This window comes from Salvelinus alpinus, chromosome 26 (assembly GCF_045679555.1).
Source record: "Salvelinus alpinus chromosome 26, SLU_Salpinus.1, whole genome shotgun sequence".
Lineage (NCBI taxonomy): Eukaryota > Metazoa > Chordata > Actinopteri > Salmoniformes > Salmonidae > Salvelinus > Salvelinus alpinus.
This window is the reverse complement of record NC_092111.1, coordinates 35,531,826-35,551,513: the sequence shown is the minus strand read 5'-3', so window position 1 is coordinate 35,551,513 and position 19,688 is coordinate 35,531,826. Positions and strand designations below refer to the sequence as shown.

General features: G+C 41.3%; 1 protein-coding gene across 2 annotated transcripts in view; it reads left to right on the top strand.

The window, feature by feature from the left end:
• LOC139555242 (CUB and sushi domain-containing protein 3-like) overlaps positions 1-19,688 on the top strand; it is a 773,621-nt gene that overhangs the window by 284,318 nt on the left and 469,615 nt on the right. For both annotated transcript variants that reach the window (XM_071368883.1, XM_071368882.1), the window contains exon 5: positions 7,985-8,192. In XM_071368883.1, the coding sequence (XP_071224984.1) occupies positions 7,985-8,192 (208 nt within the window). The remainder of the gene's footprint in view (positions 1-7,984; positions 8,193-19,688) is intronic.

Below are 19,688 nucleotides of genomic sequence, written 5' to 3'. Positions count from 1 at the left end.
TCAGGGCCAGGCTGGGGGTCTCTGGGATGCCTACTGCCTCCTGAAGAGAAGAGATCAGGGCCAGGCTGGGGGTCTCTGGGATGCCTACTGTCTGCTGAAGAGATCAGGGCCAGGCTGGGGGTCTCTGGGATGCCTACTGTCTGCTGAAGAGAAGAGATCAGGGCCAGGCTGGGGGTCTCTGGGATGCCTACTGTCTGCTGAAGAGAAGAGATCAGGGCCAGGCTGGGGGTCTCTGGGATGCCTACTGTCTGCTGAAGAGAAGAGATCAGGGCCAGGCTGGGGGTCTCTGGGATGCCTACTGTCTGCTGAAGAGAAGAGATCAGGGCCAGGCTGGGGGTCTCTGGGATGCCAACTGCCTGCTGAAGAGAAGAGATCAGGGCCAGGCTGGGGGTCTCTGGGATGCCTACTGCCTGCTGAAGAGAAGAGATCAGGGCCAGGCTGGGGGTCTCTGGGATGCCTACTGCCTGCTGAAGGAAGAGATCAGGGCCAGACTGGGGGTCTCTGGGATGCCTACTGCCTGCTGAAGGGAAGAGATCAGGGCCAGGCTGGGGGTCTCTGGGATGCCTACTGCCTGCTGAAGAGAAGATATCAGGGCCAGGCTGGGGGTCTCTGGGATGCCTACTGTCTGCTGAAGAGAAGAGATCAGGGCCAGGCTGGGGGTCTCTGGGATGCCTACTGCCTGCTGAAGGAAGAGATCAGGGCCAGGCTGGGGGTCTCTGGGATGCCTACTGCCTGCTGAAGGGAAAATGACTCGCCTCTCATGGTATCCCATCATAGAATACCACCTCTCGCTCTCTCGCTCTCTCGCTCTCTCTCTGTCTGTCTCCATCTCTCCCTCTATCTCCATCTCACTCTCTTTATCTTGCTCTCTAGAGAGACATGAGAGTGTACAGTAATTCCCTCATTACATTTAAGGAACCCCTGCTTACAGAAGTCAGGAACTCTAATGTTTTAGACACTGTGAGTTGATGGCTCATTGTTTACTGAACCGATTCATTCAGCCTTTGTTTTCCTTTGTTTCGTATGATGGGGCCGTTGCTTTGGCAATGTTGCAGTGTAGAAGATCATTCCCCTGCTAGCTTGGTTAGCTACTAGAAGTTTACCAACAGAGATTGTCTTCAAGTGGAGACTAACATCAGGAGAATGGCTATGCTGCTTCCTAGGGCCTATTTGACTACAGGCCCGTAGTGGAGGGATACACTGTCTGCTGAGTGGTCTGTCTTTGAAAAGGCTGACAGGTCGTCCCAGGGCACTGACACTCATATCTCCGACAAACACTTTCTGTTTAAAAAGGCTGTCATCCAATAAACAGTCTGTCACAGCTTTGCATGTTGGGAGTTTAAAGCAGTCCAATGAAAATGTTTCTTCGATAGACCTCAGTTGGTGGGAACTGGAAACTGAAAGCCCTGGTCCATGTTAACCAGCGTTAGGGGTATTTATTGTGGGTGCTATCTCCTGCAGTGCAGCACATATTGTGGTGCACGGTGGATTTCTTTTCTGACTGAGTCCTATATGTTTTTTATTATTATGATTCAGGTTGAAATGAAAGGCTGGTGTTCTGGCTCTGCTCTTCGTTGAGGGCAGGCAGTAAAAGAAGCAGGGGAATGCAGAATTGATTTAGAAATGACTGACAAGAATGTTTTCCAAAGGGAAATTTTTATTGCAGAGACATATAAAAAAAAAAAAAGGTATTTTCCCCAATCATCGCTGCAGCTCCCCAATGGGCTCTGGAGAGGCGAATGTTGAATAATGCGTCCCCCGAAACGTGACCCGCCAAACTGCGCTCCTTAACACCTGCCCAATTAAACCGGAAGCCAGTTGCAAGCCAGTCACTGTTCAAGTGACGACCGTAAGTCAGCCTGCAGGCGCCCGGCCCGCCACAAGGAGTGTCTAGAGCGCAATGAGCCAAGTAAATCCCCCTCGGCCAAACCCTCACGACGCTGTGCCAATTGTGCGCCGCCCTATGGGACTCCCGGCCACGGCCAGTTGTGATACAGGCTGGGATCAAACCCAGGTCTGTAGTGACACCTCAAGCACTGCAATGCAGTGCCTTAGACCGCTGCGCCACTTGAGAGACTGAGAAATACAGTTTATTGCCACAGACAAGGCCCTATCATTGTTGAAGTATCTTGATTTCATTAGTGCACATCACTCATTGAGTTATTTCTTTCATGTTGCATCTAAGAGGCATTATTTGTCTCTCTCTTTTATTTATTCTAAAACCAGGAAATTAGTTTCTTCACCAATGGCGTATTCTAAAGGAACTATTCAATCCTACTTATAAACTGGGCGGATCGAGCCCTGAATGCTGATTGGTTGACAGCCGTGGTATATCAGACCGTATACCACAGGTATGACAAAACATGTATTTTTACTGCTCTAATTATGTTGGTAACCAGTTTATAAAAGCAATCAGGCACCTCAAGGGTTTGTGGTATATGGCCAATATACCACGGCTAAGGGCTGTGTCCAGGCACTCTGCGTTAGGTCGTGCTTAAAAACAGCCTTTAGCCGTGGTATATTGGACATATGTGACACCCCCTCAGGCCTATTTGCTTAATTTGAACTTGTGGTTAGCCGTGATTTGAGTATGAGCATTGAGTACTCCACTGTTTCTTAATGTGCAGCTAATGAATGTTCATCACAAAGTAGAACTGGGATGATAAACCGAAAATGGCTAACACCGACATTTCTATCTCATACCGAAGCAATTTTGCCCATGTCTGCAATTTTATGTGATTACACAACGTTTCTGGGTGCATTATTTATTTTATTTATTTATATTTTAGTAGGCAAGTCAGTTAAGAACAAATTCTTATTCACAATGACGGGCGCTGGGACAATTGTGCGCCACCCTATGGGACTCCAAATCACAGCTTGGATTCGAACTGTAGTACTGTAGTGACGCTGCTGCGCCACTTTGACCACTGCGCCACTCGGGAACAATAGTCTACGGAGCAGCGATATGAAAGTGAAACCGCATAGAAAAAAGCATTGCGCTACGGGAGCTCAACACTTTTATCTATGCAGTTTTATTTCAACCAAGACTACAGCAGCCAATTAGAGCCGTATTCTATCCCACGCTTCACACACCTGTTGTTGGCAGTTCTCCAAGTGATGTTGCTCAGGTGCATCCTTTGTTATCCTTGAGATGTTTCTACAACCTGATTGGGGTCCACCTGTGGTAAATTCAATTGATTGGACATGATTTGGAAAGGCACACACTTGTCTATAAGGTCCCACATTGCATGTCAGAGAAAAAACCAAGCCATGAGGTCGAAGGAAATGTCTGTAGAGCTCTGAGACAGGATTGTTTTCGGCACAGATCTGGGAAGGGTACCAAAACATTTCTGCAGCATTGAAGGTCCCCAATAACAGAGACCTCCACCATTCTGAAATGGAAGAAGTTTGGAACCATCAAGACTCTTCATAGAGCTGGCCGCCCGGCCAAACCCAAACTGAGCAATCGGGGGAGAAGGGCTCTGGTCAGGGAGGTGTCCAAGAACCCGATGGTCACTCTGACAGAGCTCCAGAGTTCCTCTGTAGGGATGCAGCACTCCACTAGTCAGGCCTTTATGGTAGAGTGGCCAGACGTAAGCCACTCCTCAGCAAAAGGCAAAAAACTCTCAGACCATGAGAAACAAGATTATCTGGTCTAATGAAACCAAGATTTAACTCCTTGGCCTGAATGCCAAGCATCACATCTGGAGGAAACCTGGCACCATCCCTATGATGAAGCATGGTGGTGGCAGCATCAAGCTGTGGGGATGTTTTTCAGCGGCAGGGACTGGGTGACTAGTCAGGATCGAGGCATCGAGGTTTTAGAATGTCCATTTCTTCTGTTGAATTAGCAACTTTGGCTAGCATTGTGGCGCGAACATGCCCATCAACTCTTGGCACCTGGAACGAAAAATTCCAAAATTCCCAATAAACGTCGAATAAACTGGTCAAACTCGGTTGAAAATCCTACTTTATGATGTTCTTCTCATATGTATCCAATAAAATCAGAGCCGGAGCAATTCGTCGTGTATACCGAACGGTTTTCAGAAGACAATGTGAGGTTCCCCGGCGCGCAGTTGAAAACTGACAAAAGAGCGGACCTGTCACTCCAAAAGCTCTTATTCGGCCTCACATCAAGCTAGACACCCCATTCAACCTTCTACTGCCTGTTGACATCTAGTGGAAGGCGTATGAAGTGCATACAGATCCATAAATAAAAGCCAGTTGAATAGGCAACTGACACAGAGCCTCATTTTCAGAATTTTCACTTCCTGTATGGAAGTTTGCTGCCAAATGAGTTCTGTTTTACTCACAGATATAATTCAAACAGTTTTAAAAACTTCAGAGTGTTTTCTATCCAATAGTAATAATAATATGCATATTGTATGATCTAGAACAGAGTACGAGGCCGTTTAATTTGAGCACGATTTTTTCCAAAGTGAAAACAGCGCGCCCCTATTAAGAAGAAGTTAATGAGAAAACAACAACAATTTAATCCATTATAGAAATAAGGTTGTAACGTAACAAAATGTAGAAAAAGTAAAGGAGTCTGAATACCTTCCCGAATGCACTGTAGATTATTATAGAGAAAGTCAGTGGGTGTATTATTATAGAGAAAGTCAGTGGGTGTATTATTATAGAGAAAGTCAGTGAGTGTATTATTATAGAGAAAGTCTGTGAGTGTATTATTATAGAGAAAGTCAGTGAGTGTATTATTATATAGAAAGTCAGTGGGTGTATTATTATAGAGAAAGTCAGTGGGTGTATTATTATAGAGAAAGTCAGTGAGTGTATTATTATAGAGAAAGTCAGTGGGTGTATTATTATAGAGAAAGTCAGTGGGTGTATTATTATAGAGAAAGTCAGTGAGTGTATTATTATATAGAAAGTCAGTGGGTGTATTATTATAGAGAAAGTCAGTGAGTGTATTATTATAGAGAAAGTCAGTGGCTGTATTATTATAGAGAAAGTCAGTGAGTGTATTATTATAGAGAAAGTCAGTGAGTGTATTATTATAGAGAAAGTCAGTGAGTGTATTATTATAGAGAAAGTCAGTGAGTGTATTATTATAGAGAAAGTCAGTGAGTGTATTATTATAGAGAAATTCAGTGGCTGTATTATTATAGAGAAAGTCGGTGAGTGTATTATTATAGAGAAAGTCAGTGAGTGTATTATTATAGAGAAATTCAGTGGCTGTATTATTATAGAGAAAGTCAGTGAGTGTATTATTATAGAGAAAGTCAGTGAGTGTATTATTATAGAGAAATTCAGTGGCTGTATTATTATAGAGAAAGTCGGTGAGTGTATTATTATAGAGAAAGTCAGTGGCTGTATTATTATAGAGAAAGTCAGTGAGTGTATTATTATAGAGAAAGTCAGTGGGTGTATTATTATATAGAAAGTCAGTGAGTGTATTATTATAGAGAAAGTCAGTGAGTGTATTATTATAGAGAAAGTCAGTGGGTGTATTATTATAGAGAAAGTCGGTGAGTGTATTATTATAGAGAAAGTCAGTGGGTGTATTATTATAGAGAAAGTCAGTGAGTGTATTATTATAGAGAAAGTCAGTGGGTGTATTATTATAGAGAAAGTCAGTGGGTGTATTATTATAGAGAAAGTCAGTGGGTGTATTATTATAGAGAAAGTCAGTGAGTAAGCCTATATTATCCCAACCTTTCACCCTAAGTGAGGCCTGATGAGCCTCTCTGTCACTCACATGCTCATTGACATTCTATCTGGTGTTTGTGTTATTGATGGTATTTATAAAGGGATTGCTATTAAAAGTGTATGTAATTTGAACTTTTCCACGGTCATCAGAGTGTGTAATCAGCTCTGGATCCAATCAAATCAAATGTTATTTGTCACATGCTTCGTAAACAACAGGTGTAGACTAACAGTTAAATGCTTACTTACGTGCCATTTTCCAATAATGCAGAGTTAATATAAATATACAGAGTGAGTGGGTGAGTGAGTGAGAGAGAGAGAAAGAGAGAGAGAGCGAGAGAGAGTGAGAGCGAGAGAGAGGGAGGGAGAGAGAGAGAGAATAAATACAGAGTGAATAATAAATAACCAGTAAAAAGAACATGGCTCTATACAGGGAGTGCCAGGTAATGACATGGCTCTATACAGGGAGTACCAGGTAATAACATAGCTCTATACAGGGAGTACCAGGTAATAACATGGCTCTATACAGGGAGTACCAGGTAATAACATGGCTCTATACAGGGAGTACCAGGTAATAACATGGCTCTATACAGGGAGTACCAGGTAATAACATGGCTCTATACAGGGAGTACCAGGTAATAACATGGCTCTATACAAGGAGTACCCGGTAATAACATGGCTCTATACAGGGAGTACCAGGTAATAACATGGCTCTATACAGGGAGTACCAGGTAATGACATGTGTTTGGAAGTCTTATTGCTTGGGGGTATAAGCTGTTCAGGGTCCTGTTTCTTCCAGACTTGGTGCACTGGTACCGCTTGCCCTGCGGTAGCAGAGATAACAGTCTATGACTTCGGTGGCTGGAGTCTTTGTCCATGCCTGGTATAGAGGTCCTGGAGGGCAGGGTGCTCGGACACAATCAATCTCCCTTTACATGCCAGGATGATAAACTCATTCATAATGGAGAAGGAGAAGACAGGAGAGATGATACAGAATGGCCGATCACTGAGTCTCTGTGTGTGTGTGTGTGTGTGAGTGTGTGAGTGTGTGAGTGTGTGTGTGCGTTATGCGTGTGTTCACCAATGTGTGTGCATACTGTATGAGTGTGCACTTGTTTCTCTGTTTGCGTTCGTGGGTTTGTATGTGTGTGTGTGTGTGTGTGTGTGTGTGTGTGTGTGTGTGTGTGTGTGTGTGTGTGTGTGTGTGTGTGTGTGTGTGTGTGTGTGTGTGTGTGTGTGTGTGTGTGTGTGTGTGTGTGTGTGTGTGTGTGTGTGTGTGTGTGTGTGTGTGTGTGTGTGTGTGTGTGTGTGTGTGTGTGTTTGAGTAGATGGGTGTGCATGTGTATGTGTGTGTGTTTGTGTGTGTGTGAGTCTGTTTTTTGGTGTGCCAATGTGCATGTGACTGTTTCTGTGCCTTTGTGTGGTTGTGAATATGTAAATGTACGAACACGCATGTGTGTGTGTGTGTGGATGAAATACTGTATGTTTCTACGTTTATCCCTCCTGTAGATTGTTTGAATAAAACATTGGCATGCAAGTCATTGCACCTCACCATGCTAATGTCTATTCCTCAGTGTGTAAATGTCTGTATCCCTGTTCCCCCAAAATACTGTTTTAGTCCTGGATACAAGTGATTCTCCAATGAGCATCACTTCGCACCTTATTCCCTGTATATCCATGCACATGGCCACGCACCATGTGCATGCATGTATACGTGGATCTATATGTACGTTATATGTTTGCCTTTCTGTATAAATGATATGTCTATAATTTATAATGTCTGCACCGACCAGTCCATGTGTCTTTATCTGTACATTATGTATCCAAACATTTCCAAAACAACAAGAAAAACAAACAAATCTGATTCCGCTTCTAAATCTAAACTTTCATTCAAAATTTAATTAGAAGTCCTTGATTAAAAAGGAGAAATAGTCTGCTGGGAAATACAGCTGGGACCTTTTGATTCCAAGAACCCATGTATAGATGGAGCCAATAATAGTCATGACAAAGGTGCGAGAGAGAGAGAGAGAGACCACTATATACTGTAAGATATTATATGTGGCATACAAAAGCTGCCACAATTTAATGAATTTAATTCATAATTTTGAAATTGGCTGGATAAAAAAATCCATACTGTATGTGGTAAAATGGTTGTATATATTTAAAAATATATACAAAGAAACATACATATGACTTTGCGTCAGTCAAAAAATACAAAAACTAAACCAAAAAAAGGTTCAGCTGTTATTTTCTGCTGTATACTACTTACATGTGGAGTTAAGCCCGATTCCTAACAGAAGTCTTTCCGTTTGATTGACAGCTGAGGACACATGTGGTGATACTCTGAGGGGTTCAAGTGGCATCATTTCAAGTCCCAATTTCCCGAGTGAATATTACAATAGTGCGGACTGTACGTGGACCATACTTGCTGATCCTGGAGACACCATCTCCATCATTTTTACAGACTTCCAGACGGAGGAAAAATATGACTACTTGGAAGTGGAAGGATCTGAGCCTCCGACAATATGGTGAGTCTACTGCTACTGCTGCACCCCTCTCTGTCTGTGTTGGTCTGGTCATTGTTTCAGTTCATCAATAGTCATATTCTGTCTGGTTGTGCTTGGTACTCACTGACTGCAAATGTGAATCACTGATGTGAGTTAATAAGAGGACAAACATTGAGTCCTACTTTCAATGTATAACATCTGAGGTAAGCCTTTACTTTACAGCTGCGATGTCACGTCGCCAACAAACATGTCTATACTGGACGCTGAACTTGTTTTACCGTACTGACAAATGTGTGTGTTGGTGCTGTGTTTTTCCTTATAGTATGTTTTATGAGTTATTGCTTAGAAGTAAATACACATAGTCATTGTGGAAGTGCTTAACATTTTCTATTGTGCTTCTAAATACAATATTTTAGCTCAGTGTTCCATTGATTGTTGGAAAATGTGTCTATCAATGACCTCTATTCCTGTACACTAATGTGGTACTGACGGAATCACATGGGTAAGTCTTGCTGTGTTTAGAGGAGAGACCAATGGCTCTTCTTTATCTCTCATGTTTTCATGTTTTCTCATCTTTCATGTTTAATCTGTAGATATTTGTAGCATGTACAGTACATGAAATAGAGGAGAGCTACATATTCCTGATTCTCACCATAATGTATCGAATGCTACAATATTATACGGAGTTATTATAGGCCAGTAGTAATGGAGTTATTATAGGCCAGTAGTAATGGAGTTATTATAGGCCAGTAATAAAGGAGTTATTATAGGCCAGTAGTAATGGAGTTATTATAGGCCAGTAGTAATGGAGTTATTATAGGCCAGTAGTAATGGAGTTATTATAGGCCAGTAGTAATGGAGTTATTATAGGCCAGTAGTAATGGAGTTATTATAGGCCAGTAGTAATGGAGTTATTATAGGCCAGTAATAAAGGAGTTATTATAGGCCAGTAGTAATGGAGTTATTATAGGCCAGTAGTAATGGAGTTATTATAGGCCAGTAGTAATGGAGTTATTATAGGCCAGTAGTAATGGAGTTATTATAGGCCAGTAGTAATGGAGTTATTATAGGCCAGTAGTAATGGAGTTATTATAGGCCAGTAGTAATGGAGTTATTATAGGCCAGTAGTAATGGAGTTATTATAGGCCAGTAGTAATGGAGTTATTATAGGCCATTAATAAATGAGTTATTATAGGCCAGTAGTAATGGAGTTATTATAGGCCAGTAGTAATGGAGTTATTATAGGCCAGTAGTAATGGAGTTATTATAGGCCAGTAGTAAAGGAGTTATTATAGGCCAGTAGTAAAGGAGTTATTATACGCAAGTAGTAATGGAGTTATTATAGGCCAGTAGTAATGGAGTTCTTATAGGCCAGTAGTAATGGAGTTATTATAGGCCAGTAGTAATGGAGTTATTATAGGCCAGTAGTAAAGGAGTTATTATAGGCCAGTAGTAATGGAGTTATTATAGGCCAGTAGTAATGGAGTTATTATAGGCCAGTAGTAATGAAGTTGGTATACGCAAGTAGAAATGGAGTTCTTAAACACCAGTATGATAGAGTTCTTGGACAGCAGTATAATGGATTTTTATACGCCAGTATTAATGGAGTTCTTATATGACAGTAGTAATGGAGATTCATATACGACAGTATTAATGGAGTTCTGATACGACAGTAGTAATGGAGATTCATATACGACAGTATTAATGGAGTTCTGATACGACAGTATTAATGGAGTTCATATACGACAGTAGTAATGGAGTTCATATACGACAGTAGTAATGGAGTTCATATACGACAGTATTAATGGAGTTCTGATACGACAGTAGTAATGGAGTTCATATACGACAGTATTAATGGAGTTCTGATACGACGGTAGTAATGGAGTTCATATACGACAGTAGTAATGGAGTTCATATACGACAGTAGTAATGGAGTTCATATACGACAGTATCATGATTTAGGATTATATGACAATATTGTTTGTCGGACAAATCAATACTATTTGTCTCCATAGAAATGTTGTACTTGAGTGGTGATTTGAATATTGGTGCAGTTTGCTAAAAGACAGCTAACACATTTTGACCTGGATATGTTTGACCATATTGTCTGCTGGCTGGGTGGGTAAGTAGGTAGGTAGGTGGACAGACAGATAGACAGATTTTGAAAGTATTTGTCTTTTTAATTTTTAATACATTTGCAAAAATGTCTAAAAACATGTTTTCGCTTTGTCATTATTGGGTATTGTGTAGATTGCTGAGGATTTTATTTATTTAATCAACTTCTTCCACATTTTGTGATGTTACAGACAAATTCTAAAATTGATTAAATAAATAAAATCCTCAGCAATCTACACACAATACCCCATAATGACAAAGCGAAAACAAGTTTAGACATTTTTGCAAATTTATTAAAAATAAAAAAGAGAAATACCTTATTTACATAAGTATTCTGCCCCTTTGCTATGAGACTCTAAATTTTGCTCAGGTGCGTCCTGTTTCCATTGATCATCCTTGAGATGACGATTGGAGTCCACCTGTAGTAAATTCAATTGATTGGACATGATTTGGAAAGGCACATACCTGTCTATATAAGGTCCCACAGTTGACAGTACATGTCAGCGCAAAAACTAAGCCGTGAGGTTGAAAGAATTGTCTGTAGAGCCCCGAGACAGGATTACGTCGAGGCACAGATCTAGGGAAGGGTACCAAAACATTTCTGCAGCATTGAAGGTCCCCAAGAACACTGTGGACTCCATCATTCTTAAATGGAAGAAGTTTGGAACCACCAAGACTGTTCCTAGAGCTGGCCTCCCGGCCAAACTGAGTAATTGGGGGAGAAGGGCCTTGGTCAGGGAGGTGACCAAGAACCCTTTGGAGAAAGGAGAACCTTCCAGAAGGACAACCATCTCTGCAGCACTCCACCAATCAGGCCTTTATGGTAGAGTGGCCAGACGTAAGCCACTCCTCGGTAAAAGTCACATGACAGCCCTCTTGGAAACAAGATTATCTGGTCTGATGAAACCAAGATTGAACTCTTTGTCCTGAATGCCAATCATCACGTCTGGAGGAAACCTGGCACAATCCCTACGGTGAAGCATGGTGGTGGCAGCATCATGCTGTGGGGATGTTTTTCAGTGGCAGGGACTGGGTGACTAGTCAGGATAGAGGGAAAGATGAACGGAGTAAAGTACAGAGATATCCTTGATGAAATCCAGAGCGCTCAGGACCTCAAACTGGGTCCCCCAGTTTGGGTCCCCCTGGGTCCCCAACGACCCCCATTGATTCTCCCCATCCAACCTGACAGAGTTTGAGAGGATCTGCAGAGAAGAATGAGAGAAACTCTCAAAATACTGGTGTGCCAAGCTTGTAGCGTCATACCCAATAAGGTGCTTCAACAAGGTACTGAGTAAAGGGTCTGATAACTTATGTAAATATGATATTGCAGTTTATTATTTTTAAAACATTTGCAAACATTTCTCAAAACCTGTTTTTTGCTTTGTAATTTTGTGTAGATTGATGAGATAAAACAGACAATTTAATTATTTTATAATAAGGCTGTAATTTAACAAAATGTGGAAAAAGTCAAGGGGTCTGAACACTTTCCGAATCCACTGTAGACAGACAGACAGACAGACAGACAGACAGACAGACAGACAGACAGACAGACAGACAGACAGACAGACAGACAGACAGACAGACAGACAGACAGACAGACAGACAGACAGACAGACAGACAGACAGACAGACAGATAGATAGATAGATAGATAGATAGATAGATAGATAGATAGATAGATAGATAGATAGATAGATAGATAGATAGATAGATAGATAGATAGATAGATAGATAGATAGATAGATAGATAGATAGATAGATAGATACTGGGGACCTGGGGCCGTACGGATCAAGCCTCTTCGACTAGGAGTAGTGATCTAGGATTGTTTTTGTCAAATAAACTCTCACACCACTCCACATCAGTGCCATAGATCATATTAAAATCACTTTGGCATTTGCGTACTGCATAGCCTAAATGTGTGTATTGTTGTTTCCGTATGTGGTTTACCATTCAGTGTGATAGTCACTGGTAGCTATGATTGTTCTGTGATGACTTCTGTGTCAACAGAAACGGTTTGCTCCTTCCCTCTCTCTTACCCCCTTTTGTCTTCTCACTCTCTCATTCCCTGGGCTTCAACTGTTTAGAAGTAGAATCAGAGCCAATGTTTTGTCTTATTCTGTTCACATGTGGCCCTGTCTGTACCCAGAATACACACAACCGTTTAACTCCATAAACTAAGCTAATCACTCTCACTGTCTTGTTGTCTGTGCTCTGGTGGTCTGGTACAATAATTACATAATACATTTTCGTCGGATGTGGCGTGGCTTGCCATTACAGACTACTAAGGGAAGCACAGCCGAGAGCTGCCCAGTGACACGAGCCTACCAGATGAGCTAAACTACTTCTATGCTCGCTTCGAGCCAAATAACATTGAAACATGCATGAGAGCACCAGCTGTTCCGGAAGACTGTGTGATCACCCTCTCTTCAGCTGAGGTGAGTAAGACCTTTAAACAGGTCAACATTCACAAGGCCGCAAGGCCAGACGGATTACCAGAACATGTACTGCGAGCATGTGCTGACCAACTGGCAAGTGTCTTCACTGACATTTTCAACGTCTACTTGTCCGAGTCTGTAATACCAACAGTCACTGTGCCCAAAACCATAGTCCCTGTGCCCAAGAATACTAAGGTAATCTGCCTAAATGACTACCGACCCGTAGCACTCACGTCTGTAGCAATGAAGTGCTTTGAAAGGCTGGTCATGGCTCACATCAACACCATTATCCCAGAAACCCTAGACCCACTCCAATTTGTACACCGCCCTAACAGATCCACAGATGATGCAATCTCTATTGCACTCCACACTGCCCTGTCCCACCTGGACAAAAGGAACACCTATGTGAGAATGCTATTAATTGACTACAGCTCAGCGTTCAACACCATAGTGCCCTCAAAGCTCATCAATAAGCTAAGGACCCTGGGACTAAACACCTCCCTCTGCAACTGGATCCTGGACTTCCTGACGGGCTGCCCCCAGGTGGTAAGGGTAGGTAACAACACATCCGCCACGCTGATCCTCAACACAGGGGCCCGTCAGGGGTGCGTGCTCAATCCTCTCCTGTACTCCCTGTTCACTCATGACTGCATGGCCAGGCACGACTCTAAAACCATCATTAAATTTGCCGATGACACAACAGTGGTAGGCCTGATCATCGACAACAATAAGACAGCCCACAGGGAGGAGGTCAGAGACCTGGTCGTGTGATGCCAGGACAACAACCTCTCCCTCAACGTGATCAAGACAAAGTAGATGATTGTGGACTACAGGAAAAAGAGGACCGAGCACGCCCCCATTCTCATCGACGGGGCTGTGGTTGAGTTCCGTGGTGTCCACATCACCAACAAACTAACATGGTCCAAGCATACTAAGACAGTCGTGAGGAGGGCACGACAAAACCTATTACCCTTCAAGAGACTGAAAAGATTTGGCATGGGTCCTCAGTTCCTCAAAAGGTTCTTCAGCTGTACCATCGAGAGCATCCTGACTGGTTGCATCACTACCTGGTATGGCAACTGCTCGGCCTCTGACCGCAAGGCACTACAGAGGGTAATGCGTACAGCCCAGTACATCACTGGGGAAAAGCTTCCGGCCTTCCAGGACCTCTATACCAGGTGGTGTCAGAGGACAGCCCAAAAATGATCAATGACCCCAGCCACCCTAGTCACAGATTGTTCTCTCTGCTATTGCATGGCAAGCAGTACCGGTGCACCAAGTCTAGGTCCAAGAGGCTTCTAAACAACTTCTACCCCCAAGCCATAAGACTCCTGAACATATAATGAAATGGCTACCCAGACTATTTGCATTGCCCCCCCCCCCCCCCCCCTCTTTTACACTGCTGCTTTTCTCCGTTGTTATCATCTATGCATAGTCACTTTAATAACTCTACCTACATGTACATATTACCTCAATTACCTCGACTAACCGGTGCCCCCGCATATTGACTCTGTACCGGTACCCCCCTCTATATAGTCTCGCTATTGTTATTTTATTGCTGCTCTTTAATTACTTGTTACTTTTATTTTTTATTCTTATTCGTATTTAATTTTTTTGGTTAGGGGCTCATAATTAAGCGTTTCACTGCCTGTTGTATTTGGCGCATGTGACTAATACAATTTGATTTGATTAAAAGAAATCAGCTGAAGCAATATACGTTTCTCTCTAAGTATGTTTGTCACAAACCTCCTCGAGAAGAATAATATATTTACGTCTGCCACATTAAATCACATTTGCCTTTTTCAAAGAAATGAGAGCACAAACAAAAGCATAATGGGAGGTTTTCTCATTTCAAGCGTTCCCCTTTTGTAATCACTTGAATTATGCAGTTTGATAAGATCATATATTCGAAAATCATGCATTCGATACGATTAACATAGTAATTTAAAAGGCAGATTTAGGGATCCTCCAAAGAGGCTGAACATTTTCATCGCTACAAATAATTTACATAAATAAATTACTATTCCCAACTACAAAGAGAAGCTTTTCAAGAATTAACTATATTTTAATTTAAAAAAATGCACTCAACAATTTACTGAATACATTTTTTGGATATATTGATATTAGATCATTCTCCGTCATCATGCTTAATTACACCAATAGAAATTCATTAATAAATATAAGTACTTATTAAATAGAAATTTGATAAATACTTCAACCAAAAAAATGAATACCTTTACCACTAGAAATGGCGATATAGAGGACAGAGAAAAGCCAACCCCTGTCACGCCCTGACCGTAGAGAGCTTTTTGTCTCTATTTTGGTTTGGTCAGGGTGTGATTTGGGTGGGCATTCTATGTTCCTTTTTCTATGATTTGTATTTCTGTGTGATTGGCCGGGTGTGGTTCTCAATCAGAGGCAGCTGTCTATCGTTGTCTCTGATTGAGAACCATACTTAGGTAGCCTTTTTCCCACCTGTATTTGTGGGTAGTTGTCCATGTATAGTTGCCCGTGAGCACTACGTTGGCTTCACGGTTTCGTTTTGATGTTTATTGTTTTGTTGGGGACATCTTAAAATAAAGAAGTATGTACGCTCACCACGCTGCGCTTTGGTCCCCTGTTTCCACCTTAGACGATCGTGACAACCCCGATATAATTTGGGATGCCTTTAAGGCGTACATTAGGGGAATGATAATGTCATACTCTGCAAAAATAAATGACTATCTTAGAAAAAGCCAAGAAAAAATATCTACAAGCCAAAGAAGAAAATAACATTTAGAACTTAAGCAGGAATATGCTATTTTTTCTTTTGAAGAGAGCCATCAACTACAGGTTAGTTTACATACACTCATATAGTATTTGGTAGTATTGCCTTTAAAGTTATTTAACTTTGGTCAAACGTTTTGGGTAGCCTTCCACAAGCTACCCACAATAAGTTGGGTGAAGTTTGGCCTATTCCTACCTGACAGAGCTGGTGTAACTGAGTCAAGTTTGTAGGCCTCCTTGCTCGCTCACACTTTTTCAGTTCTGCCCACAAATGTTCTATAGGATTGAGGTCAGGGCTTTGTGATGGCCACTCCAATACCTTGACTTTGTTGTCCTTAAGCCATTTTGCCACAACTTTGGAAGTATGCTTGGGGTCATTGTTCATTTGGAAGACCCATTTGCGACCAAGCTTGAACTTCCTGACTGATGTCTTAAGATGTTGCTTCAATATACCCACATAATTTTCCTTCCTCATTATAAATATAATTTTTTGGACAGTTTGGAAGAGTGTAAACAACACTAAATAAATGATAAGTAATACCAGAGAGACTGTTCTAATGAAAAAAAGCATAAAGCCTATATTACAGCGTAGCAAAAATGAATAACAGCCAAATTTGTGAAATTGTTTATCTGAGACTTTGTGCTCAAGGAATCAGTGGGGTATTAAGCAATACGTCAAATTAGAAGCAGGATCTGTCTTATTTCTGTAGACATGGATGATTTATAAAGGCAGGCACATTTAACAGTTGATTATTGACCTAATTAAGTTGGCGTTTCTTCTCTCCTCACTTTTCTTAGACAATTGAGGCAAGTGCTGTTTCCCCTTTTCCTACCTTGGCTGCTGCCTCCGCCGCATTGTTCTCAACACCAATATGCTGGCTAACTTTGCTATTATGCACATAGCAACATGGTCTAGGAAGAGTCGCCAATTCAACAGCGCACTGATGTTTCAGAACTGTGGACAGCGACCGCTATCCAACACGGGAGATAGCACATTTGTTAACAAATAATAATATTTTTATTAGTGTGGCACCATTGTTCTTACCTAATATAACCATATATAATTTAGTAGCACGTCTGTGCCATCCCCACGGCCTCCATTAGATTAGTCCACTCAGACAGGCGCGAATCAGAATCATGTCTTGTACACTATGAATATATATATTTTTTTTTTGTGCAACTGCTCGACTAAAGAAATCTCGTTCAACCAACAGCTTATCGACCAAACAGTCAACCAGTCGACCAAATGGGGTCAGCCCTAATATAAACTAAACTTATTTGCAAATGATCTCCTGATATACCTGACCGATAATGAAAACTCAATGGCCTCTTTTGCTAAATATATTTTCTGAATACTCAAAAATCTCAGGTTATAAAATGACCGTGTAAAAGATAACTTTATTCCATTACTCAACAATATGAAAGCAGATCTAATTAAATGGAATACTCTTCATAAAAATCGTACAGGTAGAATAAACCTCTTTAGAATGGCATGCTTGCCAAAGTTTTTGTGTTTGTTTTCGGTAATACCAATTACCCCACCGAAGACATTCTTTAAAAACGTATACTCGGTCATAACAGACTATATGGGCAAATAAAACTCATAGAATAAAAAAGAAAAATGTTCCTAAGTCTGAGGCTGGTTTTAACCTTCCAGACTTGGAATTGTATTAACTCACAACCTAAGGCTTTTACTTGTGACAGATAGTTAAATGACTAGCGAAAATGTGCATGAACATTGCCACAATTGTTTTACATGTCTGTTTTCAAAGGATAAAGCTAAGAAGATGAACAACTTCATAATAAAGAACACTATAACAATATGGAAGAAAATGAAACGTATTCTACAAGAACCAATATCACTCCCTAAAAAGACAAGCTTATGAAACAATCCTTGGATAAGTCACTGATAAATTGTTCCACATGGAAAAGTAAAGACATAGAAACTTTAAATGACTTGGTAAAAGGAAATATGATTTCCATGCCAGAATTCAAACGTCATTTTGGACTGAACAATGTAGATAGTTTCAAATAAATGCAACTTAAATGTTACATATCACAAAATTTAGATTTGAAATCTTTTAGACAACAAAACAACCTTGAGGGAATCTTTTTTGAGTCAGAAAAGGATGTTCATATGATAGGGAAGATATACAAAACTTTTCAGAGCGCATATTTAAATGACAATCTCTAAGAAAAACATATAACCTATTGGAACCTGTTGGCACAAGATGGAGGGAAAGTTGGAGCATAACTAATGAAATTACAGTCAACGAAAATGTACGCTTAAGCCAGTATAAACTAATGTATGTAATGTATTATACAAGACACAAATTGTACATTCTACAGCACAACAGCAGAGTCATGTCTTAAGTGTAAATCTAACAATGCTTCAGTAATCCATGCTTTCGGGGAATGCTATGAAGTCCAAAAGTTATGGGCGAAGCTAGAAAGTTGGCTGTCAGAAGTATTACAATGTAAACTTACTTTTAATCTGTCTGCATATTTCAAGACATGTCATATGGGGGTGTAATGAGATACCCAGTGGGCTGGATGATTCTCTTCTCATCACTCATCTAAAAACTTGGAAATCATTCAATCCGCCATCATTAACAGGTCCCATGTGGCTCAGATGGTAGAGCACGGCACTTGCAACACCAGGGTTGTGGGTTTGATTCCCACACAGGACCAGTACGTAAGTGTGACCTTCCTGGTCCCGTGAGTCAACCCAGGAAGGAGTAATAGATGGATAGTTCAATAATTTCCAAAGCTGTAATCATGGGAAACACACAGTATGGATATATGATGAGTAGTCGACGGGCTATAAATAGCACTCCCACAGCAATTCTCCATAGATCTGCTCTATAATATACTAATGAAAGAAAATGTGAAATGTCTACCATTGTGATCGTGTAGTGGATTTAGCAATTTCTAATAATTCCTAATTTACATTAAAAAATATATTGTTTCCATGTGTAATCTCATATCCACAAAATAAGGAATAAACGATCATCCATTTTAGTATTACTCAAAAATTACTCAACGTCACATTCCTGTGGCGAAGAAATATAATACACCTTGAATGTTCCACGTGTTTTTCTGCTAACAAAACCAGGCTAATACGTTGCTAGCTGGTGCTCAAACATTTATAAAACGTATACTTTACGGATTTGTCATAAATTACCTGCAATCATGAGACACACACAGTATGATTGGGCTCCCGAGTGGCACAGGGGTGTAAGACACTACATCTCAGTACAGAGGCTTCACTGCCTGGTTAGAATCCAGGCTGCATCACATCCGGCCGCGATTGGGCGGGTCACAATTGGCCCAGCGTCATCTGAGCTAGGCCGTCATTGTAAATAAGACTTTGTTCTTAACTGACTTGCCAGGTTAAATAAAAATGATGAGTTGTCAACGGGATATAAATAGCTCTCCTAAAAAATATACATTTTCAAGTTAGCTACTCAAACAATCACATTAATTTATAAAGCCCTTTTTACATCAGCCGATTTTACAAAGTGCTATACAGAAACCCAGCCCAAAACCCCAAACAGCAAGCAATGCAGATGTAGAAGCACGGTGGCTAGGAAAAACTCCCTAGAAAGGGAGGAACCTAGAAAGAACCTAGAGAGGAATCAGGCTCTGAGGGGTGGCCAGTCTTCTTCTGGCTCTATCGGGTGGAGATTATAACAGTACATGTCCAAGATATTCAAACGTTCATAGATGACCAGCAGGGTCAAATAATAATAATCACAGTGGTTGTAGAGTGTTCCACAGGTCAGCACCTCAGGAGTAAATGTCAGTTGGATTTTCATAGCCGATCATTCAGAGTTAGAGACAGCAGGTACGTTAGAGAGAGAGAGAGTGCGGTGAACAGGTCAGGGTTCCATAGCTGCAGGCAGAAACTGGAGCAGAAGCACAACCAGGTGGAGTGGGGACAGCAAGGAGTCATCAGGCCAGTTAGTCCTGAGGCATGGTTCTGGGGCTCAGGTCCTCCGAGAGAAGAGAAAGAGAAAGAGAAAGAGAGAATTAAAAGGAGCATACTTAAATTCACACAGGACACCGGATAAGAAAGGATAAATACTCCAGATATATCAGACTGACCCTAGCCCCCCGACACATAAACTATTGCAGTATAATTACTGGAGGCTGAGACAGGAGGGGTCGGGAGACACTGTGGCCCCGTCCGACTATACCC